Source organism: Bombina bombina, chromosome 11 (assembly GCF_027579735.1).
Source record: "Bombina bombina isolate aBomBom1 chromosome 11, aBomBom1.pri, whole genome shotgun sequence".
Classification (NCBI taxonomy): domain Eukaryota; kingdom Metazoa; phylum Chordata; class Amphibia; order Anura; family Bombinatoridae; genus Bombina; species Bombina bombina.
In genome coordinates this window covers 29,344,010-29,366,398 of record NC_069509.1, presented here as the reverse complement: position 1 = coordinate 29,366,398, position 22,389 = coordinate 29,344,010, and the positions used below count along the sequence as shown (strand labels likewise).

General features: G+C 41.8%; 1 protein-coding gene across 1 annotated transcript in view; it reads right to left on the bottom strand.

Moving 5' to 3' along the window:
- The window catches only part of LOC128641791 (microfibril-associated glycoprotein 4-like), a 63,229-nt gene extending 49,263 nt beyond the window's left edge, over positions 1 to 13,966 (bottom strand). The window contains exons 1-2 of the mRNA XM_053694325.1: positions 13,914 to 13,966; positions 9,182 to 9,269 (exon numbers count right to left, since the gene is read on the bottom strand). Coding sequence (XP_053550300.1) covers positions 9,182 to 9,269; positions 13,914 to 13,919 — 94 coding nt within the window. The 5' untranslated portion in view covers positions 13,920 to 13,966. The remainder of the gene's footprint in view (positions 1 to 9,181; positions 9,270 to 13,913) is intronic.
- Positions 13,967 to 22,389: the final 8,423 nt, after the last annotated feature.

Here is a 22,389-nt window from a genome sequence, read left to right as displayed (position 1 = left end):
AGATAATAACGTGCAGATTAGGGAACATGAGAAGAGGAAGGGGCATTTATACCAGATAATAATGTGCAGATTAGGGAACATGAGAAGAGGAAGGGGCATTTATACCAGATAATAACGTGCAGATTAGGGAACATGAGAAGAGGAAGGGGCATTTATACCAGATAATAACGTGCAGATTAGGGAACATGAGAAGAGGAAGGGGCATTTATACCAGATAATAACGTGCAGATTAGGGAACATGAGAAGAGGAAGGGGCATTTATACCAGATAATAATGTGCAGATTAGGGAACATGAGAAGAGGAAGGGGCATTTATACCAGATAATAATGTGCAGATTAGGGAACATGAGAAGAGGAAGGGGCATTTATACCAGATAATAACGTGCAGATTAGGGAACAAGAGAAGAGGAAGGGGCATTTATACCAGATAATAACGTGCAGATTAGGGAACAAGAGAAGAGGAAGGGGCATTTATACCAGATAATAACGTGCAGATTAGGAACATGAGAAGAGGAAGGGGCATTTATACCAGATAATAATGTGCAGATTAGGGAACATGAGAAGAGGAAGGGGCATTTATACCAGATAATAACGTGCAGATTAGGGAACATGAGAAGAGGAAGGGGCATTTATACCAGATAATAACGTGCAGATTAGGGAACAAGAGAAGAGGAAGGGGCATTTATACCAGATAATAACGTGCAGATTAGGGAACATGAGAAGAGGAAGGGGCATTTATACCAGATAATAACGTGCAGATTAGGAAACAAGAGAAGAGGAAGGGGCATTTATACCAGATAATAACGTGCAGATTAGGGAACATGAGAAGAGGAAGGAGCATTTATACCAGATAATAATGTGCAGATTAGGGAACATGAGAAGAGGAAGGGGCATTTATACCAGATAATAACGTGCAGATTAGGGAACATGAGAAGAGGAAGGGGCATTTATACCAGATAATAACGTGCAGATTAGGGAACAAGAGAAGAGGAGGGGGCATTTATACCAGATAATAACGTGCAGATTAGGGAACAAGAGAAGAGGAAGGGGCATTTATACCAGATAATAACGTGCAGATTAGGGAACATGAGAAGAGGAAGGGGCATTTATACCAGATAATAACGTGCAGATTAGGGAACAAGAGAAGAGGAAGGGGCATTTATACCAGATAATAACGTGCAGATTAGGGAACATGAGAAGAGGAAGGGGCATTTATACCAGATAATAACGTGCAGATTAGGGAACATGAGAAGAGGAAGGGGCATTTATACCAGATAATAATGTGCAGATTAGGGAACATGAGAAGAGGAAGGGGCATTTATACCAGATAATAACGTGCAGATTAGGAACATGAGAAGAGGAAGGGGCATTTATACCAGATAATAATGTGCAGATTAGGGAACAAGAGAAGAGGAAGGGGCATTTATACCAGATAATAACGTGCAGATTAGGGAACATGAGAAGAGGAAGAGGCATTTATACCAGATAATAACGTGCAGATTAGGGAACATGAGAAGAGGAAGGGGCATTTATACCAGATAATAACGTGCAGATTAGGGAACATGAGAAGAGGAAGGGGCATTTATACCAGATAATAACATGCAGATTAGGGAACAAGAGAAGAGGAAGGGGCATTTATACCAGATAATAATGTGCAGATTAGAGACATGAGAAGAGGAAGGGGCATTTATACCAGATAATAATGTGCAGATTAGGAACATGAGAAGAGGAAGGGGCATTTATACCAGATAATAATGTGCAGATTAGGTAACAAGAGAAGAGGAAGGGGCATTTATACCAGATAATAATGTGCAGATTAGGTAACATGAGAAGAGGAAGGGGCATTTATACCAGATAATAATGAGCAGATTAGGGAACATGAGAAGAGGAAGGGGCATTTATACCAGATAATAATGTGCAGATTAGGTAACATGAGAAGAGGAAGGGGCATTTATACCAGATAATAACGTGCAGATTAGGGAACAAGAGAAGAGGAAGGGGCATTTATACCAGATAATAACGTGCAGATTAGGGAACATGAGAAGAGGAAGAGGCATTTATACCAGATAATAATGTGCAGATTAGGGAACATGAGAAGAGGAAGGGGCATTTATACCAGATAATAATGTGCAGATTAGGGAACATGAGAAGAGGAAGGGGCATTTATACCAGATAATAATGTGCAGATTAGGGAACATGAGAAGAGGAAGGGGCATTTATACCAGATAATAACGTGCAGATTAGGGAACAAGAGAAGAGGAAGGGGCATTTATACCAGATAATAACGTGCAGATTAGGGAACAAGAGAAGAGGAAGGGGCATTTATACCAGATAATAACGTGCAGATTAGGGAACATGAGAAGAGGAAGGGGCATTTATACCAGATAATAACGTGCAGATTAGGAACATGAGAAGAGGAAGGGGCATTTATACCAGATAATAATGTGCAGATTAGGTAACAAGAGAAGAGGAAGGGGCATTTATACCAGATAATAACGTGCAGATTAGGTAACAAGAGAAGAGGAAGGGGCATTTATACCAGATAATAACGTGCAGATTAGAAACAAGAGAAGAGGAAGGGGCATTTATACCAGATAATAACGTGCAGATTAGGGAACAAGAGAAGAGGAAGGGGCATTTATACCAGATAATAATGTGCAGATTAGGGAACATGAGAAGAGGAAGGGGCATTTATACAAGATAATAATGTGCAGATTAGGGAACATGAGAAGAGGAAGGGGCATTTATACCAGATAATAATGTGCAGATTAGGGAACATGAGAAGAGGAAGGGGCATTTATACCAGATAATAATGTGCAGATTAGGAACAAGAGAAGAGGAAGGGGCATTTATACCAGATAATAACGTGCAGATTAGGGAACATGACAAGAGTAAGAGGCATTTATACCAGATAATAATGTACAGATTAGGGAACATGAGAAGAGGAAGGGGCATTTATACCAGATAATAATGTGCAGATTAGGGAACAAGAGAAGAGGAAGGGGCATTTATACCAGATAATAACGTGCAGATTAGGGAACATGAGAAGAGGAAGGGGCATTTATACCAGATAATAATGTGCAGATTAGGGAACATGAGAAGAGGAAGGGGCATTTATACCAGATAATAACGTGCAGATTAGGGAACATGAGAAGAGGAAGGGGCATTTATACCAGATAATAATGTGCAGATTAGGAACATGAGAAGAGGAAGGGGCATTTATACCAGATAATAACGTGCAGATTAGGGAACATGAGAAGAGGAAGGGGCATTTATACCAGATAATAACGTGCAGATTAGGGAACATGAGAAGAGGAAGGGGCATTTATACCAGATAATAATGTGCAGATTAGGGAACATGAGAAGAGGAAGGGGCATTTATACCAGATAATAATGTGCAGATTAGGGAACATGAGAAGAGGAAGGGGCATTTATACCAGATAATAATGTGCAGATTAGGGAACATGAGAAGAGGAAGGGGCATTTATACCAGATAATAATGTGCAGATTAGGGAACATGAGAAGAGGAAGGGGCATTTATACCAGATAATAATGTGCAGATTAGGGAACAAGAGAAGAGGAAGGGGCATTTATACCAGATAATAATGTGCAGATTAGGGAACATGAGAAGAGGAAGGGGCATTTATACCAGATAATAACGTGCAGATTAGGGAACAAGAGAAGAGGAAGGGGCATTTATACCAGATAATAACGTGCAGATTAGGGAACATGAGAAGAGGAAGGGGCATTTATACCAGATAATAATGTGCAGATTAGGGAACATGAGAAGAGGAAGGGGCATTTATACCAGATAATAACGTGCAGATTAGGGAACATGAGAAGAGGAAGGGGCATTTATACCAGATAATAATGTGCAGATTAGGGAACATGAGAAGAGGAAGGGGCATTTATACCAGATAATAATGTGCAGATTAGGGAACATGAGAAGAGGAAGGGGCATTTATACCAGATAATAACGTGCAGATTAGGGAACATGAGAAGAGGAAGGGGCATTTATACCAGATAATAATGTGCAGATTAGGGAACATGAGAAGAGGAAGGGGTATTTATACCAGATAATAATGTGCAGATTAGGGAACATGAGAAGAGGAAGGGGCATTTATACCAGATAATAATGTGCAGATTAGGGAACATGAGAAGAGGAAGGGGCATTTATACCAGATAATAACGTGCAGATTAGGGAACATGAGAAGAGGAAGGGGCATTTATACCAGATAATAACGTGCAGATTAGGGAACATGAGAAGAGGAAGGGGCATTTATACCAGATAATAATGTGCAGATTAGGGAACATGAGAAGAGGAAGGGGCATTTATACCAGATAATAACGTGCAGATTAGGGAACATGAGAAGAGGAAGGGGCATTTATACCAGATAATAATGTGCAGATTAGGGAACAAGAGAAGAGGAAGGGGCATTTATACCAGATAATAATGTGCAGATTAGGGAACATGAGAAGAGGAAGGGGTATTTATACCAGATAATAACGTGCAGATTAGGGAACATGAGAAGAGGAAGGGGCATTTATACCAGATAATAATGTGCAGATTAGGGACATGAGAAGAGGAAGGGGCATTTATACCAGATAATAACGTGCAGATTAGGGAACAAGAGAAGAGGAAGGGGCATTTATACCAGATAATAATGTGCAGATTAGGGAACATGAGAAGAGGAAGGGGCATTTATACCAGATAATAACGTGCAGATTAGGGACATGAGAAGAGGAAGGGGCATTTATACCAGATAATAATGTGCAGATTAGGGAACAAGAGAAGAGGAAGGGGCATTTATACCAGATAATAATGTGCAGATTAGGGAACATGAGAAGAGGAAGGGGCATTTATACCAGATAATAATGTGCAGATTAGGGAACATGAGAAGAGGAAGGGGCATTTATACCAGATAATAACGTGCAGATTAGGGAACAAGAGAAGAGGAAGGGGCATTTATACCAGATAATAATGTGCAGATTAGGAACAAGAGAAGAGGAAGGGGCATTTATACCAGATAATAACGTGCAGATTAGGGAACATGAGAAGAGGAAGGGGCATTTATACCAGATAATAATGTGCAGATTAGGGAACATGAGAAGAGGAAGGGGCATTTATACCAGATAATAACGTGCAGATTAGGGAACATGAGAAGAGGAAGGGGCATTTATACCAGATAATAATGTGCAGATTAGGGAACATGAGAAGAGGAAGGGGCATTTATACCAGATAATAACGTGCAGATTAGGGAACATGAGAAGAGGAAGGGGCATTTATACCAGATAATAATGTGCAGTTTAGGGAACATGAGAAGAGGAAGGGGCATTTATACCAGATAATAACGTGCAGATTAGGGAACAAGAGAAGAGGAAGGGGCATTTATACCAGATAATAACGTGCAGATTAGGGAACATGAGAAGAGGAAGGGGCATTTATACCAGATAATAATGTGCAGATTAGGGAACATGAGAAGAGGAAGGGGCATTTATACCAGATAATAATGTGCAGATTAGGAACATGAGAAGAGGAAGAGGCATTTATACCAGATAATAATGTGCAGATTAGGAACAAGAGAAGAGGAAGGGGCATTTATACCAGATAATAACGTGCAGATTAGGGAACATGAGAAGAGGAAGGGGCATTTATACCAGATAATAATGTGCAGATTAGGGAACAAGAGAAGAGGAAGGGGCATTTATACCAGATAATAATGTGCAGATTAGGGAACAAGAGAAGAGGAAGGGGCATTTATACCAGATAATAATGTGCAGATTAGGGAACATGAGAAGAGGAAGGGGCATTTATACCAGATAATAACGTGCAGATTAGGGAACATGAGAAGAGGAAGGGGCATTTATACCAGATAATAACGTGCAGATTAGGGAACATGAGAAGAGGAAGGGGCATTTATACCAGATAATAATGTGCAGATTAGGGAACAAGAGAAGAGGAAGGGGCATTTATACCAGATAATAACGTGCAGATTAGGGAACATGAGAAGAGGAAGGGGTATTTATACCAGATAATAATGTGCAGATTAGGAACAAGAGAAGAGGAAGGGGCATTTATACCAGATAATAATGTGCAGATTAGGGAACATGAGAAGAGGAAGGGGCATTTATACCAGATAATAATGTGCAGATTAGGGAACAAGAGAAGAGGAAGGGGCATTTATACCAGATAATAATGTGCAGATTAGGGAACATGAGAAGAGGAAGGGGCATTTATACCAGATAATAATGTGCAGATTAGGGAACAAGAGAAGAGGAAGGGGCATTTATACCAGATAATAACGTGCAGATTAGGGAACAAGAGAAGAGGAAGGGGCATTTATACCAGATAATAACGTGCAGATTAGGGAACAAGAGAAGAGGAAGGGGCATTTATACCAGATAATAACGTGCAGATTAGGGAACAAGAGAAGAGGAAGGGGCATTTATACCAGATAATAACGTGCAGATTAGGGAACATGAGAAGAGGAAGGGGCATTTATACCAGATAATAACGTGCAGATTAGGAACATGAGAAGAGGAAGGGGCATTTATACCAGATAATAACGTGCAGATTAGGGAACAAGAGAAGAGGAAGGGGCATTTATACCAGATAATAATGTGCAGATTAGGGAACAAGAGAAGACGAAGGGGCATTTATACCAGATAATAACGTGCAGATTAGGAACAAGAGAAGAGGAAGGGGAATCTCCAGCCATGGGGGATCTTAAAGGGACGCTATATTTAAAATTAGCTTTCATGATTCAGATAGAACATACAGTTTTAAACAATTTTCCAATTTAATTCTATTTTCTAATTTCTTTCATTCTCTTGGTGTCCTTAGGTATGCTTTTTGACAAAGTATGTTCATAAGCAGCAATGCACTACTGGGAGCTAGCTGAACCTATATGCCTCTTGTCATCGACTCACCGGATGTGTTCAGCTAGCTCCCAGTAGTGCATTGCTGCTTCTTCAACAAAGGATACCAAAAGAATAAAGACAATTTGATAATACAAGTAAATTAGAAAGTTGTTTAAAATCCCATGCTCTATCTGAGTCATGAAGTTGGGTTTCATATCCCTTTAAAGGGGCATTAAAACTTTGTATGAAGCGTATGAAAGACCTCTGCGTGTTTTTGTCACTTTTGTATAAACAAGGGGTTAGTAAAGCTGTTTAATTTAACAATAAGTGACTCATCAGAGGGGCAGATTACTCATTGGCTAATGAGGACAACTACCACAGTTGCTATTTTGTTCTGTTGTGCAAGTGTCTTGTGGGTACTATATGGCAATGCTGTACATATAGTGCTCAAGGCATGAGCACACCCCTAAATCTACCTCAGTATGTTTTCATGAAAAGTGGCTACATTTAAAGAGACATGAAACCCAAGTAAAATCAGCTGTAGCTACTGGGAGCTAGCTGAGCACATCAGATGAGCCAATGACAAGAAACATTTTGTGTGAATGTCCCTTTAAATAAAAATATAAGAGATGGGAACTGGAGAGTGATTGAGAAGAACATCCGTTTAAGCGCATACTCCCAAAAAGGCTCACTCTTTGGCACATAAGGGGTAAATATTTAAGTAACATATAAATGTAATAACTTGATGCTATAAGCAGTTAGCAGTTTATAAAGGGACATTATACTCATAAATGTCACTGCTCCCTGTATATAAGAAATATGTTCTACTTTTATTTTAAAAATTGGTGAATAAATCTGTGCATCTGTGCTGAGTAAACTAACTTTTTATGGGGGTTGTCCATATAAGCTTGTGAGCAATGGATACTCAAGTATCAGTTGTAAACAAACATACTTTACATTTAAACAGCTCTTAGTATATTGTGAAAATATTTTACAGACTATATATTGTCCTCCTATATGTCACCATTATTTTACAGACTGTATATTGGTTTCCTATGAGTCCCCATTATTTAACAGACTATATATTGCCCTCCTATATGAGTCACCATTATTTTACAGACTATATATTGCCCTCCTATATGAGTCACCATTATTTTACAGACCTTCAGGCCCATTTATCAAAGGGCTTGCGGACCTGATCCGACACTGCGGATCAGGTCCGCAAGACCTCGCTAAATGCGGAGAGCAATACGCTCTCCGCATTTAACATTGCACCAGCAGCTCACAAGAGCTGCTGGTGCAACGCCGCCCCCTGCTGACTCGCGGCCAATCGGCCGCCAGCAGGGAGCTGTCAATCAACCCGATCGTATTCGATCGGGTTGATGTCCGGCGATTCCTGTCCGCCTGTTCAGAGCAGGCGGACAGGGTTATGGAGCAGCGGTCTTTAGACCGCTGCTTCATAAGTTGTGTTTCTGGCGAGTCTGAAGACTCGCCAGAAACACGGCCCTTCAAGCTCCGTACGGAGCTTGATAAATGGGCCTGCATATATTGCCCTCCTATATGAGTCACCATTATTTTACAGACTATATATTGCCCTCCTATATGAGTAGGGTTGCCACCTGTCCCTTAAAATACAGAACACTTATAAGTTACACATGCTGCAGGGTATACAGGGAGGAATATGAATAGTGCTGTCCAGAAACACAATACATGTTCCTCCCTGCACACCCTGCAGCATGTGTAACTCATAAGTGTCCAGGAAAACATGGCTGAGGTGGCAACCCTATATATGAGTCACCATTATTTTACAGACTATATATTGCACGCGTATATGAGTCACTATTATTTTACAGACTATATATTGCCCTCCGATATATGTCACCATTATTTCACAGACTATATATTGCCCTACGATATATGTCCCCATTATTTTACAGACTATATATTGCCATCCTATATGAGTCACCATTATTTTACAGACTATATATTGCCCTCCTAAATAAGTCACCATTATTTTACAGACTATATATTGCCCTCCTAAATAAGTCACCATTATTTTACAGACTATATATTGCCCTCCTAAATAAGTCACCATTATTTTACAGACTATATTGCCCTCCTATATGAGTCACCATTATTTTACAGACTATATATTGCCATCCTATATGAGTCACCATTATTTTACAGACTATATATTGCCCTCCTAAATAAGTCACCATTATTTTACAGACTATATATTGCCCTCCTTTATGAGTCACCACTAGTAAGTTAGGGTGAGTGTCTGGTGTGTAACAGATGATTGCTACATGGGGGAAACGTACCATTTTCCTCGTCCCGCTTGTACTTTTGAGCCCTCGCAGATGAACAAACTATCAGCAGGAGAACAAGGTGACCGAGGGAGCCAGGAGTCTGCGACACAACAAGGGAAGTGTGACTGATTTAATGGAAAAACCCCACAACAAACCCTTATAAGGAGATGTCATAGTTACAGTTTATTTTTTACAAGGTGAATATCATATAACCCACAGAACCTGTATGCCATAGTTGTGCCAGAGCACCAGTCCCCAGACCTTGTATGCCATAGCTGTGCCAGAGCACCAGTCCCTAGACCATGTATGCCATAGCTGTGCCAGAGCACCAGTCCCCAGACCTTGTATGCCATAGCTGTGCCAGAGCACCAGTCCCTAGACCATGTATGCCATATCTGTGCCAGAGCACCAGTCCCCAGACAATGTAGGCCATTGCGTGCCAGTGCACCAATCCCTAGAGTCTTTATGCCATAGCTGTGTCAGAGTACCAGTCCCTAGACCATGTATGACATAGCTGTGCCAGAGCACCAGTCCCCAGACCATGTATGCCATAGCTGTGTCAGAGCACCAGTATCTAGATCATGTATGACATAGCTGTGCGACAGCACCAGTCCTGGATCCTGTATGCCATAGCTGTGCCAGAGCACCAGTCCCTGACCCTATATGTCATAGCTGTGCCAGAGCACCAGTCCCCAGACCATGTATGTCATAGCTGTGTCAGAGCACCAGTCTCTAGATCATGTATGACATAACTGTGCAACAGCACCAGTCCTGGGCCCTGTATGCCATAGCTGTGCCAGAGCACCAGTCCCTGACCCTATATGTCATAGCTGTGCCAGAGCACCAGTTCCTGACCCTGTATATCATAGCTGTGCCACAGCACCAGTCCCTGACCCTGTATTCCATAGCTGTGCCAAAGCACCAGTCCCTGTCCCTGTATGTCATAGCTGTGCCAGAGCACCAGTCCCTAGACCATGTGTGCCATAGCTGTGCCAGAGCACCAGTCCCTAGACCCTGTATGCCATAGTTGTGCGAGAGCACCAGTCCCTGACCCTGTATGCCATAGCTGTGCCAGAGCACCAGTTCCTAGACCCTGTATGACATAGCTGTGCGACAGCACCAGTCCTGGATCCTGTATCCCATAGCTGTGCCAGAGCACCAGTCCCTGACCCTATATGCCATAGCTGTGCCAGAGCACCAGTCCCTGACCCTATATGTCATAGCTGTGCCAGAGCACCAGTTCCTGACCCTGTATATCATAGCTGTGCCACAGCACCAGTCCCTGACCCTGTATGCCATAGCTGTGCCAAAGCACCAGTCCCTGTCCCTGTATGTCATAGCTGTGCCAGAGCACCAGTCCCTAGACCATGTGTGCCATAGCTGTGCCAGAGCACCAGTCCCTAGACCCTGTATGCCATAGTTGTGCGAGAGCACCAGTCCCTGACCCTGTATGCCATAGCTGTGTCAGAGCACCAGTATCTAGATCATGTATGACATAGCTGTGCGACAGCACCAGTCCTGGATCCTGTATGCCATAGCTGTGCCAGAGCACCAGTCCCTGACCCTATATGCCATAGCTGTGCCAGAGCACCAGTCCCTGACCCTATATGTCATAGCTGTGCCAGAGCACCAGTTCCTGACCCTGTATATCATAGCTGTGCCACAGCACCAGTCCCTGACCCTGTATGCCATAGCTGTGCCAAAGCACCAGTCCCTGTCCCTGTATGTCATAGCTGTGCCAGAGCACCAGTCCCTAGACCATGTGTGCCATAGCTGTGCCAGAGCACCAGTCCCTAGACCCTGTATGCCATAGTTGTGCGAGAGCACCAGTCCCTGACCCTGTATGCCATAGCTGTGCCAGAGCACCAGTTCCTAGACCCTGTATGCCATAGTTGTGCCAGAGTACCAGTCTCTAGACTCTGTATGCCATAGCTGTGCCACAGCACCAGTCCCTAACCCTGTATGCCATAGATGTGCCAGAGAACCAGTCCCTAGACCATGCATGACATAGCTGTGCAACAGCACCAATCCCTAGACCCTGTATGTCATAGCTGTGCCACAGCACCAGTCCCTGACCATGTATGCCATAGCTGTGCCACAGCACCAGTCCTTGACTATGTATGCCATAGCTGTGCCCGAGCACCAGTCCCTTGACCATTTTGACCATATATGACATAGCTGTGCCACAGCACCAATCCCTGACGCTGTATGACAAAGCTGTGTCACAGCACCAGTCCCTGACCCTGTATGACATTGTCGTGCCACAGCACCAGTCCATAGAGCATGTATGCCATAGCAGTGCCAGAGCACAAGTCCCCAGACCATGTATGCCATAGCTGTGCCAGAGCACCTGTCCCTAGACCCTGTATGACATAGCTGTGCCAGAGCACCAGTCCCCAGACCATGTATGATATAGCTGTGCCAGAGCACCAGTCCCCAGACCATGTATGCCATAGCTGTGCAAGAGCACCTGTCCCCAGACCATGTATGATATAGCTGTGCCAGAGCACCAGTCCCCAGACCATATATGCCATAGCTGTGCCAGAGCAACTGTCCCTAGACCCTGTATGACATAGCTGTGCCAGAGCACCAGTCCCCAGACCATGTATGCAATAGCTATACTAGATCACCTGTTCATAAATCATGTATGCAAAAGTTATGCTAGATCACATGTTCCTAGATACTGTATGCAATAGCTATGCTAGATCATCTTTTACTAGATCATGTGAGCCATAGCTATGCTAGATCACTTGTATCTAGATCCTGTATGCCATAGCTGTGCTAGATCATCTGTTCCTAGATCCTGTATGTCATAGCTATGCTAAATCACATATTCCTAGATCCTGTATGCAATTGCTGTGCTAGATCATCTGTTCCTAGATCCGGTATGCCATAGCTGTGCTAGATCATCTGTTCCTAGATCCTGTATGCCATAGCTGTACTAGATCATCTGTTCCTAGATCCTGTATGCCATAGCTATGCTAGATCACATGTTCCTAGATCCTGTATGCCATAGCTATATTAGATCACATGTTCCTAGATCCTGTATGCCATAACTATGCTAGACCACATGTTCCTAGATCATGTATGTCATAGCTGTGCTAGATCACATGTTCCTAGATCATGTATGTCATAGCTATGCTAGATCACCTGTTACTTGTTGTATGCTATAGCTATAGTAGATCACATGTTCCTTGATCCTGTATGGCATAGCTATGCTAGATCACATGTTCCTAGATCATGCATGCCATAACTATGCTAGATCACATGTTCCTAGATCACGTATGTCATAGCTGTGCTAGATCACATGTTCCTAGATCATGTATGTCATAACTATGCTAGATCACCTGTTACTGGTTCCTGTATGCAATAGCTATACTAGATCACATGTTCCTTGATCCTGTATGCCATAGCTATGCTAGATCACCTGTACCTAGATCCTGTATGTCAGATAACCTGTACCTAGATCCTGTATGCTAGATCACCTGTACCTAGACCCTGTATGCTAGATCACCTGTACCTAGATCCTGTATGCCATAGATATGCCATTTAGTGGTTAACGCACAGCTTGAACAAGAGAAAGAAGACAATCTTTATGCATGCTAAACAGCTGATGAGATTTGTGGCTTGATAAAATTGTACTTGAGGATTCTGCCCCAGAAATCCTATAAAGGAACATAAAACCCACATATTTCAGTTTGTGATTTAGATAAAACATACAATTAAAAAAAAAGGTCTCAAATTCACTGCTATTAAAAAAATCTACTTTGTTCTCATTGTATTCGTTGTTGAAGATCATAGACTGCACGTGTCTAGTGCAATAATTGGCAGTCGTTTTGAGCACCAGATGGCAGCAGTATTTTCACAATATATAATATTATTATAAGCACTCTTGCAAAACTGCTGCTATATAGTGCTTCAAACACCTGCACGCCCCTGAGCCTAACTGCCTACTTTTCATGAAAGGATACCAAGCAAACAGCGTACGTTTGATAGTATAAGTAAATTGGAAAGGTTTTTCTCTCTGTGTGAATCAGGAAAGAAACATTTTGGATTTCATACCCAGCATCTCCAACAACTCCAGGATACGCCACTAAACCAACCAGCCCTGAAGTTCTCCTTCAAAACTGGATCCCCTCTTATAACAGCTTCCTCTGGCAGATCTGACATATTCCTTCCCCAATATAAAAACAAATGATGTGTACCTTAGATCTAATATGGATCCTCTAATATTACAGGATCTACTGGGAGATATAACAGGGGATCTCCTGTTGTAACTAATTCCTAGGGCAGGTCAGACATACATCTTTCCCACAATAAATGATGTGTACCTTAGATCCTTCTACCTTAGATCCTTCTAATATGGATCCACTAATATAACATGATCTCTTGGTTGTTCTGACACAGGATCTCCTGTTATAACTAATTTCTATGGCACCTCAGACATATTTGTTTCCCATTATAAAAACAAATTATCTGTACCTTAGATCCTTGTAATATGAATCCACTAATATGACAGGATCCCCTGGGAGATCTGACATGGGATCCTCTGTTATAACCAATTCCTCAGACAGCTCTGACATGTTTCTTCCCCACTATAAAACCAAATGATATGCACCTTATATCTAATATGGATCCCGTAATATTACAGGATCTCCTGTGAGATCTGACAGGGATCCACTTTTTAAAGCTCTCACTCTACAGGGATATCTTCTAACCCACACAACAGTTGTGCATTCCTTACCTTCATGCTTTCAGTTGGTGCAGTGTGTTTTGCTTTTTAAGGTCATGTATTTATATGTTGAGTTTGGTCCAGATCTCCCTACCCCTCCCCTCCTTAATTCTGCCTGAGAAGTTAGTGGGGAGGCCAGGACTTTTGTGAGGGATGCTGAGTGAGCGTAGAGGGGAGGGGGTGCTGAAGTGGCCAGAAAATGCTCGCAGGATACAGGGTTATGCACAAGCTGCAAGGACTCTACACACCTGTGTCCTGAGCATATGACAGGATGACAGAGCTGGCACTCACTGGTGGGGGGCAGGTAGTGAGGGGAAACGCTCTAGTGTGGGGGGTGGGTAGTGAAAGAGACATAACAATGAGAAAAGATGAGATAAGATTAAACAAAGCTCCAAATATCCTAAAAGATGGGATGTTAAAAAGTGATGGCTCTATTTTATTTATTACTGTAGCCCACCCAACCTCACAGGTCCCAGGTAGTGCCCAGTGCTCTCCCCAGAGGGCTGTTGAAGGGATGTTTTGTAAAATAAAGGTAGGAATAGGTAGCAGATGATAAGGTTCCCCACCTGGCTCCATATACCCTTAGTATTTAGCTTTGTGATCTATGTTTTGGACCCTGAAGTACCCTGCTGTAAAATATCTGGGGGGACAAATTGATCAATGAGAGCAAAACTATTAGGACTGGAAAAAAAATAAGTCAGAGAAGGCTAGAGGGGAGTGGGGTCTCCCTGTCCCATGCTCTGCCTTACATCAAGCCCCCCCCAGTATAAAGCCCTCAGTCATAAATCACACATGACAGAAATGTCTGAGACCCACAGGATTCCCAGACAGAGAGACCCCAGGGACATGGGCTGTGTCTGGCAATAACACCTCTAGGGTTTGTGAGTGACTGATTACCCTTAGGCTTGTGTGAGGCCAGGGTCAAGTGTGCAAGATGTGGTACCTCTAGGGACATTACACATTAGCAGAGGGTGCTATACTGTGCTGCAGTGTTATTGTGATGTAGTACATAGCTCTAGATTAGCACAGTCCTGCATAAGGTTACTCTGTAGCAATGCAGCAGTTTTCTATATAACGATAATGAATAGAGTAGTGGTGCTTGGTATTGCTATAGGTTTGCAGAGGGGTATAGATGTAGGACAGCAACATGGTAGCGATTTGCTTTATTGTGGTGTGGTGTCTTATTCTGGAATGGTAGAGTGCTGTCTTGCTATGAAATAGTAGAGTGCTGTCTTGCTATAAAATAGTAGAGTGCTGTCTTGCTATGAAATAGTAGAGTGTTGTCTTGCTATGAAATAGTAGAGTGCTGTCTTGCTATGAAATAGTAGAGTGCTGTCTTGCTATGAAATAGTAGAGTGCTGTCTTGCTATAAAATAGTAGAGTGCTGTCTTGCTATGAAATAGTAGAGTGTTGTCTTGCTATGAAATAGTAGAGTGTTGTCTTGCTATGAAATAGTAGAGTGCTGTCTTGCTATGAAATAGTAGAGTGTTGTCTTGCTATGAAATAGTAGATTGTTGTCTTGCTATGAAATAGTAGAGTGTTGTCTTGCTATGAAATAGTAGATTGTTGTCTTGCTATGAAATAGTAGAGTGCTGTCTTGCTATGAAATAGTAGAGTGTTGTCTTGCTATGAAATAGTAGAGTGCTGTCTTGCTATGAAATAGTAGAGTGTTGTCTTGCTATGAAATAGTAGAGTGCTGTCTTGCTATGAAATAGTAGAGTGCTGTCTCTCTTAATACCATCCCAAATTAACTAACTTCCCCTGAATAAAACACTGACACCAAGTTATGGGTTAAGACCGGCCATGGTCACTTTTATTTATAACTTATAGGGACAGTCAACACCAGAATTTTTGTTGTTTCAAAAGATAGATAATCCCTTAATTACCTATTCCCCAGTTTTGCATAACCAACACAGTTATTATAATACACATTTTACCTCTGTGATTACCTTGTATCTAAGCCTCTGCAGACTCCCCTTATTCTAGTTCTTTTGACAGACTTGCATTTTAGCAATCATTAGCAATCAGAATCAATGCTCACTCCTCATTAAATTCACGTGCATGAGCTCAATGTTATCTATATGAAACACATGAACTAACGCCCTCTAGTGGTCAGATTAGAGGCAGCCTTCAAGGTCTAAGAAATTAACATATGAACCTCCTAGGTTTAGCTTTCAACTAAGAATACCAAGAGAACAAAGCAAAATTGGTGATAAAAGTAAATTGGAAAGTTGTTTAAAATTACATGCCCTATTTGAATGATGAAAGTTTTTTTTGGACTTGACTGTTCCTTTAAACATTTAACTGTAGACTTTCACGAAGTCTTCAACTTTAGTGGCGACATCTGAGCATTCTAGCTAACTACCAACATCAAGAGGACAAGGCTCTGTGCGATATGTGGACCTCTGCTAGGCCCCGCCTACGAGGAGCAGCGAATGCCCTAGAGGAGCACACAGAGTGGAGCACCCCTAGGCCAGGCCTAGGGACATCGCTCCACCCATTAGCTCAACCATCCCCTCCTTTAAGGGGCTCTGCTCTCAGATTAAAGGGGCAGTACACTGTAAAATTGTTTTTCTATTCATGTATTGTCAATGAATTGTTATACCAGCTGCAGAATATAAAATATTTGAGAAATTGCATTTTCAGGTTATTTGTATAATACGAAGTAGCTGGTTTTGTGTTTTGAAACCACCGCCTATTACAATGGGTTGAACTTAAAGGTAATATCAGATTTCATTATGTTATCACTTTGTGTACACATACTTGCTTCCTTATCTTATATTTGTCTGGAAAATCAAAGCTCAATACATATAGAGAACAATGGAAAATTATAATGTTATTACTTAACTATCCTGCACTCGACTGAGAGTGTAATCTCTTCTGCTGGCTGTGTTTACTTAGGCTTGTCAATAGCGTATACTCCAGTATTGAAACTTTCAGTATAGGTGGCTATACCACAGGCTAAATCAGCTATTTCAAATGCTTAAATAGGAGTAAAGGAGCTACTTGTAACCAATTTAATACACGCTAGCAGGTAAAATGGATCATTGGGAATAATTTAAAGGGGAGAAGATTTTGGGGTGAATTGTCCCTTTAAGCCTTGACCTTCCGCTATCAGGAGATAACTAAAAACTACCTTCAAGGGAAAAAATGACATAGAAAGCCATACAGCAGACTAATGCCACTTAGGGGACAGGAATTAAAGCCAAGGTCTTACGAGAGAGAGTTCAACTAATCAGACTTCTGCCTTGGACACTGGAACAAAAAGGAGGCTGAAGACAGGCCTGCAAGCTGTTAAATAGTGAGTACAAAGCCCCCACCCACTACACTGCAACAATGTTGCCAAGTACACTCACTCACTCACTGCTAGATCCATGTCAGACAGGGGGCCTAAATATGTTACATGCTGACAGGCACCTCTACATTATTAGTCTTGCTATGAAATAGTAGTGTGCTGTTTTGCTTTGGAATAGTAGTGTGCGGTCTTGTTATGGAAGAGCAGAGATCTGTCTAGTTTTTGAATAGCGGTGTGCTGTCTTGTTTTTGAATAGTGGCGGTGTGTCTTGTTTCGGAATAGTAGAGGTGTTCCCTTTTTTGAAATCGCAGTGTGCTGTTTTTCTTTGGAATAGCAATGTACTGTTTTGTTTTTGGCATAGAAGAGTGCTGTTTTGTTTTGGAATAGCAATGTACTCTTTTGCTTTAAAATAGCAGAGTGCTGTCTTACTTTGGAATAACAGAGTGGTGTTTTTCAATGGAATAACAGATAGCTGTTTAGGCAATGGAATAACTGAGTGCTGTCTTGCAATGGAATAACAGAGTGCTGTCTTGCTTTGGAATAATAGAGTGCTGTTTTGTTTTGGAATAGAAGAGTGTTGTTTTGTTTTGGAATAATAGAGTGTTGTTTTGATATGGAATAGCAGCGTGCTGTTTTGCTTTGGAATAGCAGAGTGCTGTTTTGTTTTGGAATAATAGAGTGCTGTTTTGTTTGGGAATACAGAGTGCTGTTTTGCTTTGGAACAATAGGGTGCTGTTTTGCTTTGGAATAACAGAGTGCTGTTTGGCTTTGAAATAACAGAGTGCCGTTTTGCTTTGGAATAGCCAGGTGCTGTTTGGCTTTGAAATAACAGAGTGCTGTTTTGCTTCGGAATAGCAGAGTGTTGTATTGATTTGGAATAGGAGAGTGCTGTTTGGCTTTGAAATAACAGAGTGCCGTTTTGCTTCGGAATAGCAGAGTGCTGTATTGATTTGGAATAGGAGAGTGCGGTTTGGCTTTGAAATAACAGAGTGCCATTTTGCTTCGGAATAGCAGAGTGCTGTATTGATTTGGAATAGGAGAGTGCTGTTTGGCTTTGAGATAACAGAGTGCTGTTTTGCTTTGGAATAGCAGAGCGCTGTTTTGCTTTGGAACAATAGGGTGCTGTTTTGCTTTGGAATAGCAGAGTGCTGCTTTGCATTGGAATAGGAGTGAGAGCCCATGCATGGTAAAAACAAAGTGCTGTCTTGCTTTTTATGACAGCAGAGAGTACAATGAGGACACCAGAGGATGTTCTCTTCCTGTCTGTCCCAGATTTAGGGCCCTTGGGGTACCCGTCAGCTTTCCTTTACACATCCTCTGTTTACAAATCCGCCCAGGTTGCAAAATACCCCAAAAAATACATTTGTGCTCAGACTGGACACCTGTGATATGTGGCAGCCGCACTGCGCTGGATGCCCAGGATCCTGTGTCAGGATGTGCCGTGAAAGTAACGCTCTGCACAAGTCAGATAGGGGCTTATTGGGGTGATATATTATATGGGGCCCCTGGCACACATGAGGTTAAAGCTTCAGTGACTTGCTGAAGGAGTAATACCCTGCACAAGTCAGATAGTGGCTTATTGGGGTGATACATTATATGGGGCCCCTGGCACACATGAGGTTAAAGCTTCAGTGATTTGTTGAAGGAGTAATGTTCTGCACAAGTCAGATAGGGGCTTATTGGGGTGATACATTATATGGGGCTCCTGGCACACATGAGGTTAAAGCTTCAGTGACTTGCTGAAGGAGTAATACTCTGCACAAGTCAGATAGAGGCTTATTGGGGTGATACATTATATGAGCCCCTGGCACACAGGAGGTTAAAGCTTCAGTGACTTGCTGAAGGAGTAATACTCTGCACAAGTCAGATAGAGGCTTATTGGGGTGATACATTATATGAGCCCCTGGCACACAGGAGGTTAAAGCTTCAGTGACTTGCTGAAGGAGTAATACTCTGCACAAGTCAGATAGAGGCTTATTGGGGTGATACATTATATGAGCCCCTGGCACACAGGAGGTTAAAGCTTCAGTGACTTGCTGAAGGAGTAATGTTCTGCAGACATGATGTAATGTGGGTATAAGATCCAAGTGTCTGGGAACAGGGCCCAGAGGCTGCAGACTAAACACGGGGCCTCGTCTGACAGGCAAAAGCTCACACACAACACTAACACAAAATAAACAAGACTAAAGCCCCAGCATGGGACGACACAAACACACACACTGGGAGGGGCACATAAATAGAAAACAAGGGTCAAACAAACACTGAAAGGTATATAACTGCATGGGGGGGGGGGGGGGGGACACATAGATAAAAAAGTGTCACACTAACACAATAACGTATGTATATACGCAGCATGGGGTGACACACAGTGATACAAAAATAAAGATAGGGGGGTCACACAAATGTAATTAGGTATATACCCAGCATAATGTGACACATATATACACTGTGATACACACATATAGATGTCACACACATGTAATTAGGTATATACCAAGCATAATGTGACACATATATACACTGTGATACACACATATAGGTAATGTCACACACATGTAATTAGGTATATACCCAGCATGAGGTGACACATATATACACTGTGATACACACATATAGGTAATGTTACACACATGTAATTAGGTATATACCCAGCATGAGGTGACACATATATACACTGTGATACACACATATAGGTAATGTTACACACATGTAATTAGGTATATACCCAGCATGAGGTGACACATATATACACTGTGATACACACATATAGGTAATGTCACACACATGTAATTAGGTATATACCCAGCATGAGGTGACACACATATACACTGTGATACACAAATATAGGTAATGTCACACACATGTAATTATGTATATACCCAGCATGAGGTGACACATATATACACTGTGATACACACATATAGGTAATGTCACACACATGTAATAAGGTATATACCCAGCATAATGTGGCACATATACACTGTGATACACACATATAGATAATGTCACACACATGTAATTAGGTATATACCCAGCATGAGGTGACACAGATATATACACTGTGATACACACATATAGGTAATGTCACACACATGTAATTAGGTATATACCCAGCATGGGGTGAAACACATATACACTGTGATACACACATATAGATAATGTCACACACATGTAATTAGGTATATACCCAGCATGATGTGACACATATACACACTGTGATACACACATATAGATAATGTCACACACATGTAATTAGGTATATACCCAGCATGAGGTGACACACATATACACTGTGATACACACATATAGGTAATGTCACACACATGTAATTAGGTATATACCCAGCATGAGGTGACACACATATACACTGTGATACACACATATAGATAATGTCACACACATGTAATTAGGTATATACCCAGCATGAGGTGACACACATATATACACTGTGATACACACATATAGGTAATGTCACACACATGTAATTAGGTATACAGGGAGTGCAGAATTATTAGGCAAATGAGTATTTTGACCACATCATCCTCTTTATGCATGTTGTCTTACTCCAAGCTGTATAGGCTCGAAAGCCTACTACCAATTAAGCATATTAGGTGATGTGCATCTCTGTAATGAGAAGGGGTGTGGTCTAATGACATCAACACCCTATATCAGGTGTGCATAATTATTAGGCAACTTCCTTTCCTTTGGCAAAATGGGTCAAAAGAAGGACTTGACAGGCTCAGAAAAGTCAAAAATAGTGAGATATCTTGCAGAGGGATGCAGCACTCTTAAAATTGCAAAGCTTCTGAAGCGTGATCATCGAACAATCAAGCGTTTCATTCAAAATAGTCAACAGGGTCGCAAGAAGCGTGTGGAAAAACCAAGGCGCAAAATAACTGCCCATGAACTGAGAAAAGTCAAGCGTGCAGCTGCCAAGATGCCACTTGCCACCAGTTTGGCCATATTTCAGAGCTGCAACATCACTGGAGTGCCCAAAAGCACAAGGTGTGCAATACTCAGAGACATGGCCAAGGTAAGAAAGGCTGAAAGACGACCACCACTGAACAAGACACACAAGCTGAAACGTCAAGACTTTGCCAAGAAATATCTCAAGACTGATTTTTCTAAGGTTTTATGGACTGATGAAATGAGAGTGAGTCTTGATGGGCCAGATGGATGGGCCCGTGGCTGGATTGGTAAAGGGCAGAGAGCTCCAGTCCGACTCAGACGCCAGCAAGGTGGAGGTGGAGTACTGGTTTGGGCTGGTATCATCAAAGATGAGCTTGTGGGGCCTTTTCGGGTTGAGGATGGAGTCAAGCTCAACTCCCAGTCCTACTGCCAGTTTCTGGAAGACACCTTCTTCAAGCAGTGGTACAGGAAGAAGTCTGCATCCTTCAAGAAAAACATGATTTTCATGCAGGACAATGCTCCATCACACGCGTCCAAGTACTCCACAGCGTGGCTGGCAAGAAAGGGTATAAAAGAAGAAAATCTAATGACATGGCCTCCTTGTTCACCTGATCTGAACCCCATTGAGAACCTGTGGTCCATCATCAAATGTGAGATTTACAAGGAGGGAAAACAGTACACCTCTCTGAACAGTGTCTGGGAGGCTGTGGTTGCTGCTGCACGCAATGTTGATGGTGAACAGATCAAAACACTGACAGAATCCATGGATGGCAGGCTTTTGAGTGTCCTTGCAAAGAAAGGTGGCTATATTGGTCACTGATTTGTTTTTGTTTTGTTTTTGAATGTCAGAAATGTATATTTGTGAATGTTGAGATGTTATATTGGTTTCACTGGTAAAAATAAATAATTGAAATGGGTATATATTTGTTTTTTGTTAAGTTGCCTAATAATTATGCACAGTAATAGTCACCTGCACACACAGATATCCCCCTAAAATAGCTATAACTAAAAACAAACTAAAAACTACTTCCAAAACTATTCAGCTTTGATATTAATGAGTTTTTTGGGTTCATTGAGAACATGGTTGTTGTTCAATAATAAAATTAATCCTCAAAAATACAACTTGCCTAATAATTCTGCACTCCCTGTATACCCAGCATGAGGTGACACACATATATACACTGTGATACACACATATAGATAATGTCACACACATGTAATTAGGTATATACCCAGCATAAGGTGACACACATATACACTGTGATACACACATATAGGGAACGT